A 12,086-nucleotide genomic window follows, 5' to 3' on the forward strand; every position below is an offset into this window, starting at 1 on the left:
AAAAAGCTATCGACCGCACTTTGATCTTTCCTCCGTACACTGAAATAAAAGTGAAGCAAGTTATAGAATGATGTTTGTTTCAAAAGAATTATTAACAAGTTCGTGACAGTTGACAGTTGACAGATGGCGCAGTGAGTAAAATGATGATTTGGTTTGAAATTCGTTTGTATTTTTAAGAAAAATCTGAATTTTTCTTTAAATTTCGAATCATCATTGTACATTATTTCATTCATAACACATCGAAAAAAAAACGATCGCGCTTCAACTATCGAACGTGATGGTTCCTAAGCGGTTCAGTTGTCGACTTTGTATTGTTTTTCGAGAATAAATATTCTGTATCGTAAGACATTTTTGATACGATTTTTTTGTGCAAATCGGTTGCGTGACTTATGCGCCACCCTGTATAAGTGTTATAATTTACAGTTTTTCACTACGTAAACAATGGGTAGCGGGGTCTTCGTAGCCTAAATAGTTGCGTGTCCGCTATTGAGCGAACGATCATGAGTCCATAACTCAGGGCCCTCAACTGATCATCTTTGTGTGTTACTCTAGCAACTATTCCCACGCAACAATCATCATGTGACGGTAATCCCAGTCCCTTGTGCTCACATTACGATCTGCTGCGTCGGTGATTTATACTATTAATTACACAACAATGGAAGCCTCATATCAACAGTCCCGCTGTGTATGGTCCAAACTGTGAAAATTCAAACAATACGAATATTCTCACGCCGAAAAAAGGCGACATGTGTATCGATAGAATAGGAATACTCTTGCGCCTAAATTACTACTGTTTAATAGATAAAAATTTGTATGGATATGATAGGAATACTTTCTCTTAAATGGCACTTACGTTCCTAGAGGACCTTCGTCGTCTCAACGTAGTATTACTTGGGTCATTTTCATTAGTACTTAGTTGAGATTTCTATGCCAAATAACACGCCTTGAATGCATTCTGAGTGGCAAGCTCTAGAATACGCGTGACCACAGTGCAAGACGAAGGAAATTTCTTTGACGAAAAATTCCCCCGACCAGAACGGGAATCGAACCCGAACCCCCAGTATGTTAGGTTTGACGCTAACCACTCGGTCACGGGAGCACTACGATAGGAATACTCTTACGCCAAAAATGGCTACTATGTAATATAAAACAAAATTATCATTAGATAAAAATGTACCCGAATAATATCGGTTCTATTACAGCTGAATTTCAAAAATGAGCCTAATAAAAGAAATAAACAGATGCGATAAAAAAATAAGAAACAAAACAATGGATAGCATGTGTTGCGCTTGAAATACTGCAGAACCGCAGTACTACATTGATTCAATTTATATAATTTATACTACACCCATACCTCGCTTTACGACCTAGATTCGTTCCACAAAATTTGACCGCAAAGCGAAAAGCTGAATATAGAATCAATTATTACAAATACAAATTTATACAAATTCAATCGGATCGGATCCAAGTTTAATTAATGGTTCATCATTTAACTTGCATTTTTCCTATTTCTTTTAAATCAAAAATACATACATAACAAGTACACATATTTGGAAAAAAATATATATATAACAGACTCAGAAAACCAACAATAATCCACAAACAAGAATTAAACAACTTCATGTTACATAGAATATGTGTATGTATACAGCAATTCCGTGCTAAACCGATATAGTGGTTCTGTATATCGACATCGACAAGCTAGTTCGATTATGTTAAGTGTGTTTACTGTTGACAAAGTTGTCAAAAGATTGTGTTAGTTCACAAAATCTTTGCAAAACAGGAAGAAATCATTTTTTTTTATTTTTCCCTATATTTTGGTCCACTACATCTAAACACATCAAGATAAGAGAATGTTTCGAAAGTTTGCTATCGAACTTCAAACGCAGTGAAAGAATATCTGCAGGGGTATGACTAAAACGTCAAATCCCTCATATTGCCAGTGTACCCAATATTGCTGCGGTTCACTGACATTTTGGTGCTGTCAATTACTATTGTTTACAACTCGGTTCGCTTATATAGTCGAATAGTGGTTAACTTTAAACTCCATGTTAAATGTGAACACCTCCATGAGAAACCGAAATATGAAAATCGCTCATGCAGTTAGAAATAAAGCATACTATCTCCGTGATTTCAACGATTTCAATCCTCGCAAATGATATGTTGGTAAACAAATGACGCCATGTTGATTTTGATTTTGGATAGCCTATATTCAATTGATGTCTAGCCCCTGAAAATCTGCATGTTGGCATATGAATTCGATTTTCAGTCAGTGTACACCATTTGGAAAGCGTCACCCTATCCAGATGTGAAAGAGATTGCCAAACCATCTTATATCTCATTGGCCCAGCTAAACAGAAATCATTGAATGTCAAAATCATTCCAATATATTTTTGTTGCTTCAATAACAGTCAGCAGTTTTCGTTGTGATAAAGTGACTTTCATATTACTGCAATAAATATTCGCGAACAAAATGCTTGGATTCGAAAATTTTCCGGAATATGAAGTGCCTGGAGTGCGCCAGGTCCAGTTCTATCCCTACGAATCGAATGGCGGGTAATGTTATGTTTTAAACATACGTTGTCATTTTGAGGTTAATGCATACACCGAATGACAATGTATTTTCACTTGCGAAATTTTGAATTTTCTGATTTTATGTTTTATATCGTAGGAGTGTAGTGGCAATTGCCGGAGATGACTTCGCCGTTATTGGCGCGGACACTCGTTTGAGTTCGGGTTATTCAATCCATACGAGAACCCAGAACAAACTGTTCCGGATGTCGGAGAAAACTGTGCTAGCCTCTACTGGCTGTTGGTGTGATACGCTTGCCCTAACCAGTCTAGTTAAAGTGAGAATGCAGATGTACAAGGATCAACATCAGAAGAATATGTCCACGCCAGCGGTTGCACAAATGTTGTCGATTCTGATGTACAACCGGCGCTTCTTCCCCTACTATGTTTCCAACGTTTTGGCTGGGCTGGACGAGGAAGGGAAAGGTGTGATCTACAGTTACGATCCGATTGGACACTGCGAAAAGACAACTTATCGTGCGGGTGGATCTGCTGGTCCGCTGCTACAACCGGTGCTCGATAATCAAATTGGACTGAAGAATATGGTCGGAGTCGAGCCAGAGCCGGTGAAGCTGGAAAAAGCTATCTCTATAATTAAGGATACATTCATATCTGCAACTGAGAGGGATATCTACACGGGGGATTCGGTTATGATCAATATTATCACGAAGGATGGCATTAAGGAAGAGGTGGTTCAACTGAGAAAGGATTAAGTGGAAACGTGCTGAGGGATTTATTTGTATTTCAAACGATTGAATGTATCCAATAAACTAAATTGTAAAACGTAGAATGCCGTTTTTTTATCAATGACAATCAAAATGTTTCGATAAATCGTCTTACCGCGTTGAAGAATGATTATCTTGTTACATATTCCTGTGGCGGACAATACTGGACTTGCCTTTTGATAGTGTTTAAAAAAAAATAACTGGTTTTGCCATTTCTTTCTGTAAAGAAGATTGTTTCATACTAGGCCGCAAAACGAAAAGACGTATAAGGAATAAATTATTTCAATTCAAATACAATCGGGTTTGTATAAATTTGTATTAGAAAAATTGATTCTTTATATAGCTTTTCGATTTGTAGCCAAGTTTCGTGAAAGTATCTAGGCTGTAAAGCGAGGTATGGGTGTTTTTTTTTGCTAACACAATCTAAAAACGATCTAAGATTTTTTTTCACTGTTGGATATAACCATTGTTTTAAACAATTTTGGTATGTTCAATCCTTCTACCACGCTTCAAGTTTATCCACCGCTTAGGAGTAGACTGAAATCTATTGGGAGTGCCTATCAGGCATAATCTGTCTGTTGAAATTTATAATCCGAATCGTTGAGCATGGGCCTTGCAAACTTGTTAAGTTCCCTCTATATCGCACCGACCAGGAATTCAGTACAATTGTACCGAACTTCTCTGACTTAGTTGCCGTAAAAAGCAAATGCATTCCCAGACGATTTTTGAAGAGCACTTGAAAGCATTATAGACTTTAAGCACCGCTGGATCGTCTGGAAAGATAATAATATAACTTTTTTCAAACTTTTCTGTATTCCAGTCAATACTAGTTAAATGTAGTAATAGGGGGTCTCCGTAGCCACATTGGTTACGCGTTCGCTTAGTAAGCGATTGATCGTGAGTTCAAAACTCAGGGCCCTCATCTTTGTGTTGTTACAGAATAGCTACGTCCACGCAACAATCATCAGTGATGGAGATCGATCCACGGTCGAAATAAGATCGATTCATCCATACAACTGCTCTGCTCTGCCAGACACATCGGGCTACTGTTCTATAAATAACTCAACAATGATCAAACAACTGTCTCCGCTGTCCGGTGGTCCAACTGGAGAACAGAAAGAATACCCTTACGGCCTAAATGGCTACTGTGTGAATGTACCATATGTAATGGTATAGAAGGAATACTGGCGAATGGTAACTGTGTAATTTGCTAATTATAGATATGATAACCATGTGACATGTACACGATTAAAATTCGGCTCTGTTACAGCTAAAATGCTAATGAGCCCTCAATAAATAAATGGGATAAAAAAAATGTAGTAATCAGTAGACCATTTTGCCATTTCAGTATCATTGATTTATTTTTTAGAAAAACAAAAAATGCCTTTCTTCCTAAATGGGTACGCATACTGACTTCTCTAGGTGAAACAGCATACCAGGAACCTTCACGAATAAGCATCGTAATCATCGCGAACACCATTGTTGAATAATTTTCTCGACCTTTCAGCTTCAAAATGATCGGTATAGGGACCGTGTTGATTCGTTCACTCCCAGCAACCGGCACTTTAGCTCCGCTTCTAGTGGTCAACTCAGTTCCGCTTTCACAAGCGCTGTTCAGCTGCTCTATCATCTTCAATAAAATTGTCTTTATCTAAATTTGACACAACTTATCTTCGAGCCAATTTTTCTGGATTCATAACCTTTTGCAGAGGGGGTTTTCGTAGCCTAATTGGTTGCGTGTCCGCTACTAAGCGAACGATCATGAGCTCATAACTCAGGATCTGACCATCTTTGGGAGTTATTCTAGCTACTATGTTAACGCAACAATCATCATGTGACGGTAATCCCAGTCCCTTACCGCTCACATTTTCGGTCTGCTGCATCGATAATTGGCACTATCAATAACACAACATATCAGCAGTCCCGCTGTGAACAGTCCAACTGTGAACATTCGAACAATGGGAATATTCTTATGCCGAAAAAGGCGCCATGTGTGGTGTATCGATAGAATAGGAATACTCCTACGCCTGAACGGCTACTGTGTAATAGAAAAACAAATGTTTATCGATGGATAGGAATACCCTTACGCCTAAAAATGGTAACAGTGTAATATACAACAAAAGTTATCTCAAGATAAGGGGCTGTCCAAATACCACGTGGACAATTTTAGGGGGGGTAGGGGGTATGAAAATGTCCACGCTTGTCCATGGAGAGAGGGGTAGGGGGTATAGACTATGTCCACGTGGACACGAAAAATAAATATTTTTTCAAATATAATCACCGATACATTCTAAATTAAATACAAAATGATCCAAGAATTCAAGAATTTTAAAACTTTTCGCCCATCCTGAGTACTCCGTATTTATCAATAAACGCTGCCTGAGAGTGCATATATTTTTACTAATATCATTGAACTTCTTCACTGAAATCTATATTCTGAAAATAACTCGTGTAAACTGTGAGCGACAGAGCTAATTTGTATGATCCTATAATGTTATAGTTGCGGGCTGTGCATAGACTTTTATAGCTAAAACCTATAAAAAAAAACGATTCCATAATGGTTAAGTTTTCATAATATTACACATATGGTTTTTTCATCAAATATAATTTTCTATAAATTTTGTTCTATCTCGAGAACAGTTAGTCTTAGGATAATAATGTCTGAATAATTTTTCATGCAGAATTTTGTGTAAAATTATTTTCTCGCATTACAGGCAACCCTGTTTTTGCGCGGTCCCTTTTTGCGTGATTCCTCGTCTATGCGACTCTTTTTGTGCGATTTTATTATGACATCGGGTCTTGAATCACACAAACTAATCGCACAAATAATACTATCGCACCTAACAGTCACACAAATGAGAAATCGCTTAAAAAGCAACCGTACAAAAACAGGTTTTCCTGTATTTTTCTCGAAAAGGCAGAATTTTTCAAAGTATTGGAATTCCGTCAATTTCTAGGAATTAATATTTACATTTGCGTGAAATGATCCATGCACCACTAGTCGTCAAAATTGAATCAGTTGACCCAGTATTCTATTTTTTTCCGAAAATTTCGCATATAATGCCGTTCTAAAACATTTGAATTGATGGATTGAAGCAGCTTTTAGAAGATAAAAAATACTTAAAATTTGTCGTTTTTCAAGGGTTTTCATATTTTTTTATAAATATTATAAAAATAAACTTGATTGTTTCTATCAACAAAATTAAAGCTCTCCAACCCTTCTACAATTCCTTCCTCGACACTACAATGTTATTCCTATTGTTATCTTTTACTATTTAAAATGTTCCACAACAGAAAATTTTCTCATATTTCAAATGAATGCAATTAAATTCTTCTAAGTAGCGTAATTTTGAATTGAGGTCAATTTAGACCAAAAAATGAGTCTCAAGAGAAATTCAACTTTCACAGTTGAGATTTGAGCTTAATTTCATAGTTGGGAATCAATGTATCATAAGTTGTCTGATGTAATTTTTCCCCGCATGCACTTTGAAAGTCATCTAGACACTCAATGCAGAATGGGATTTGAAAAATAAAAAAATATTTAAAACGCCTTCGATACCCTCTGAAAATTCTCCGAACTATGGCGAAAAGATTTTGACTTGCGCTACCGACTAAAGTGCGATTCACATTCAGCATCCACGTCACGTTCACGTTCCGTCACGTCATGTTGCGTCAATTATTCTCCCATGCAATTCTTATGAAAGCATTCACATACATCGGCAACGGAAAATTCGACTTGCCGTTGCTGGTGTATGTGAATGATTCCATAAGAATTGCATGGATGAATAATTGACGTAACATGACGTGAACGTGACGTGGATTTCCGATTCACCTCTAAGTGCGATTCACATACAACATCCACGTCACGTTCAAGTTCCGTCACGTCATGTTGCGTTAATTATTCTTCCATGCAATTACCATTGAAGCATTCACATACACCAGCAACGGCAAGTCGAAGTTGCCGGTGAATGTGAATGTTTGCATAAGAACTGCTTGGAAGAATAATTGACGCAACGTGAGTTTAATGTGAATTATTTCATGTGAATAGCACTTACCACTGTAACACTGTAACAATGCAATTGACAAATGAAACATTTTATAGTTTCCATATTTCCCCTTCGATTTGTTGTGCAATCGTTATGTCATTAAATATTCATAATCCAAAATGAAAGGATAACTTTTCATTCGATTGAGAATATCTCTGTAGTAAAAGGTTCTACTGAAATTCCATATGAATCAAATGAAAGCGAAATACTTAAGTTGACTGGATTATGGCTGGCGTCTATGTGATATCAACAATTTTTTTTGCAAGTGTTTAGAAAATCGTGAACTATACATTTGAAAATGATTTTAAATCCATTTATTTTTATTCGATTGGAGCTTGCAATCTCAATTAGCAAAGCTCAAGATCAAACTTTGAAGTTGTGTAGTTTATATTCAGATGCGGATTGTTCCTCACCTGGTTAACTTTACATTGCGTGTTTCCGTGTTAGCAAACAAAATAGCCTTTATATCTTCCCTGATAATGGAAAAACAAAAAATATTGTATACTCACAAATGTTTCAAAATTAAACTCACAAGAAACATGTGCTTTGTTATGCCACTCATTTCTCTACCATACAAGAACAATGGGCCACAACAAAGCAGGTACAGGGTACAGCAAGTAAAATTTGAAATAAAAACAACTTAAATTGAATTAAAATGGAATTTAGGCGCAAATCAGTTATTTCCTCAATTATTTTAATTCAAAAAGGAAAAATGTCCACGTGGACAAAGGGGGGCAGGGGTATGAAAATGTCCACGTTTGTCCACGTAGTGGAAGGGGGGAGTCTAAAACCGTGCTTTTTCTGTCCACGTGGTATGTGGACAGCCCCTAAGAAAGTACCCGAATGAATTCGGCTCTATGTCAGTTGAATTTCTAAATGAGCCTAATAAAATAAAATGATGGGATAAAAAAACACCTTTTGCAGAGTAAAATAGTATACGTCTGGTAAGGTTGATGATCAGAATAGTAATGAAAATTTTATTTCGATAAACAAATGAGGTTGCTATGCATTGCTAAGATGCGTTGCTTAATTCACTGATCATAACATCTTCAGATCCCATTTCAACAATCATCGTCGAATAGTACGATTGGAATGTTCCAGATCCAACCTTTCTTTAATCGCCCGAATGGGCGTTCGTGGGTTTCCCTTTACTTCCAGGATTATTAACGTGTTTCGGCCACGCTGCCGAGCATCTGATGCTTCCGAATAACCAGCTGGACCACACCACGGCTTACCCCATACTTCTCAGCAATGTTTCGTTAAGACTCCTTAAGGAAGTCACGCACAATCAAATTTCGGACCTGTGTTGAGATTTGGTTTTCCACCCATTTTCCGGAAGCTTCTTCAGCATGAAAAACACGACACTACGCACGAAAAGTTGACTAAAAAGGTACGAAAATGATGTTTGCGTCAGGTATAAACAACCAGCTGTCAAAAACGAGTGGTACATCTGGGATGCCAGGTGATTTTTTCAAATGTCTTCACATGGTATGAAAAATGTCTTCAAATGTCTTCACAATCATATCGAAGGAAATTAAAATTCATAACTTATACCAGGGACAGACATACAGCTGTACTTGCGTTGTACGTGTACAGCGTTGTACAGGTACCATCGTACCATGACAGACATACTTTGGTTGTACATTGTACCGTATGTCAAACTGACAATCAGATATTTTTCCAATTTCCACCACATATTTCAATGAAAAAGGTTTTTATTTAGTGTCTAAACTATCAAACACAACAAAAAAGTTTCCAATCTGAGTTATTAACTTAAAAGAAAGTCAATGAAAAGAACGTTTATCAAGTGATATGATTCTGCTTGTTCATGCTACCCACCACTAACCGTCTATGGTGCTGCGCACAGTACAACTGTAGCCATGTACAGCGGTAAAACAGGTCGGTACAGGTACAGCGATTATACCGAGTTGCTTGCATGGTTCTAGCACTGTACATGGTGACAGACATACAATTTTCGAAGTACAACGCAAGTACAGCTGTATGTCTGTCATAAGTATTACTTTTGAACAAAGTTTGACAGCTTTTTCAATGCTTATTCTATTTGGCATTGTTATATAGCGCATTTCATTAAACTTAGCTTGAGTTTTTGAAGTTTATTTCAATAAATGTGAATAAAGAATATATTCATGCGAACTGCGAACTAAATGTCATGAGTTTTGTTGAATACAACATGAAGCAATACTTCGGCCAGCCCCCCATCATGATAGGTATTGCGGCATGGGCCCAAATTAATTGATCACTAACACCTAGAAGAGGATAAAATTGTAAACAAAACATCAAACAAAGAAAGGAAGAAAAAAGGTACATAGGAAAGTATTGAAATTTATTATCTCCATGGAATTCAATGGGAATAGAAGGAAAACCAATTTAAATTAAACGGAAAAATTTTTTACAAAGAATTTGTTGAGAAAAATATTGTAAATAGTAGTGAAAAATAAAATGAATTGTGGAAACGGGCTTTTATAAGGAATAAAGTGTCATCCAGTGTAAAAATCCTATATTGATTGCAAAAGGCAATTGCGGAGAAAATATCGAAAACGGATTAAAATTCCAGTTGCGAATATCGGGGATATATCGCAACCCAGGAAGACCAAACCTGGGGCAAGGGCCCGTATTCCGAGTAAACAAGTTTAGAAATGATAACTGGCTTGATATGCCGTTGATTGAGTAAATATCGCCCCAATTCTTCTACAAAAAAACAGAACTATGATTTCTCAATTTGGTTATTTCTGTTTTGAAACTTTGGAAGTAACTCAAACCATATCCATAAAACTAATTATTGAAACAGTATGTAATCGGAAAACCTTACGATTTGTGAAGTGATCGTATGAAAGATCTATTGTATAGTATAGGCCCAAAATAATTTGATGTAAAAGTCGCTCTGTCGTTGAATTCATTATACTTGTGGATTTTCTGCTTGGGAAAGTTTGAAAACAGCGAATTGATGACCTCGAGACAAAAGTATCCGTTGATTACTAAAACTAGAAATAAACGAGTGTCATTGAGACAAAAGCTCTACTTCTTTTGACGATATTTTCGGCTTATGGTTAGAATTTTATGGGAATAATATCTCTTAAAAATTCACATATGATAATTCATACTGAAATGTCTTCACATTTCATTATGTCTTCAAAAAGTCTTCACAAAATCAAATGTCTTCATAGTAAGTGAGATGTCTTCAAAATGAAGACATGTCTTCAAACCTGGCATCCCTGGGGTACATCAATGAACAAATCACGGTAAAACAAATTTACGCAAGTGGATTTTTCTATATCATACCCTAAAAGTACCCATTTAGGAACGAAAGCCGTTTTTTGTCTAGTAATTACCTACTTTTACGTAGTATTGACTGGAATACCGAAAAGTCTGAAAAAAAAATATGTACACCCATACCTCGCTATACGACCGCTCTTTATACAGCTTTTCGTTGAACAAGCTTGGAACCGTTATACGGCTTTTTTCTTAGCGGCCCAGTAACGTATCTAGGCCGTAAAGCGAGGTATGAGTGTTTTGGAATACTTTGATTTCTAAGGGTGAGTTTAGACTAGTGATATATTCATGTGAAGAAATATGATGAGATTTATAGAAATCGCATCAACCGTTTACACTAGCATGAACTTCTATGATGAATATATTCATATCTTCGGTGAATTTATTCACCTGAAGTAGAACTGCATCCAACTTTAGTGATTTCTCATCAGTGAGAAATTTACAAGCGTTTACATATGCTGAATTTATTCAAGTTATATATACCTCGAATAAGTGTATCATATTTATTCTCACCCGTTTACACCTATTTTCACGTGAATAAATCCATCTATAGCTATAGATCTCCCTAATGTAAACCCGCCTTAATAGGGTTTGTGTATTTGAAATGGTCTCCCTCTTCTTCATGCAGAGTCATAACACTTGGACTAATTGGCAATTGTTGTACGGATTGTTGCAAGTGGAAGTGAAAACTTCATATTTCTCTACTGGCAGCAGTCGCAATTTCACTGACAGAACAGAATACTAGCTAATATACATGTTAACATATTTTTGAATATTTATTTAATGTATCCACGTGGACATTATCTATACCCCCTGCCCTTCACCGTGAACAAACGTGGACATTTTTGTACCCCTATCTTGGAATCGGCACTTTAGGGGCTGTCCACATACCACGTGGACAACTTTAGGGGGGGTAGGGGTCTCGAAAATGTCCACGCTTGTCCATGGTGAGGGGGTAGGGGGTTTTGATAATGTCCACGTGGACACGTAAAGTATATTGAAAGGGGTGTAAGTGACATCACCGATTTCTCTACTCTTTTGGTCATAACTAATGCGGGCGCTACACGATTCGTCCAACGTTTCACTCGAATGTTGGACTCAAACATTTGACTCGATGAATCGACAAATGTTGTGACGAATGTGCTGCTAAACGGTGAAGTGAATGTTCGATTCAATGCAATCGGTTCAAACAATCGGCGAGTATTTGGATCGAATGTTTATTGTTTTTATTTACCATTAAAAACGTTAGGAAACTGGATGACAATGCAAGTATTGAAATTGCTGCCGTAGCAATTGTACTGATATCGGGCTGTAAATTAAAAATGGTTGAAATCAACATTATTAAACTGCAATATTTTGCCGAATATTTTGAATTTTATGAATCAATTTCATAGTTCCTTCATCTAAAATTTGTAAACAAACCAATCTGTCAAAGATAGATTCGGACGAATCG

The 12,086-nt window shown here is 36.7% G+C and overlaps 1 protein-coding gene across 1 annotated transcript; it reads left to right on the forward strand.

The window, feature by feature from the left end:
* Window positions 1-2,325: 2,325 nt before the first annotated feature.
* Window positions 2,326-3,361, forward strand: LOC129768671 (proteasome subunit beta type-1). Its single transcript, XM_055770458.1, has 2 exons — window positions 2,326-2,556; window positions 2,672-3,361. Exons 1-2 carry the CDS (start codon window positions 2,474-2,476, stop codon window positions 3,282-3,284), a joined length of 696 nt encoding a protein of 231 aa, XP_055626433.1. The 5' UTR covers window positions 2,326-2,473; the 3' UTR covers window positions 3,285-3,361.
* Window positions 3,362-12,086: the final 8,725 nt, after the last annotated feature.

Source organism: Toxorhynchites rutilus, chromosome 2 (assembly GCF_029784135.1).
Source record: "Toxorhynchites rutilus septentrionalis strain SRP chromosome 2, ASM2978413v1, whole genome shotgun sequence".
NCBI classification, from domain to species: Eukaryota; Metazoa; Arthropoda; class Insecta; order Diptera; family Culicidae; genus Toxorhynchites; species Toxorhynchites rutilus.

Excerpts from the sequence above, each read along its gene's own strand:
- LOC129768671 (XM_055770458.1), top strand. The coding sequence starts at position 2,474 with ATGCTTGGATTCGAAAATTTTCCGGAATATGAAGTGCCTGGAGTGCGC. Across the intron at positions 2,557-2,671 it reads CCCTACGAATCGAATGGCGG|GAGTGTAGTGGCAATTGCCG; the intron begins GTAATGTTATGT and ends TTTATATCGTAG.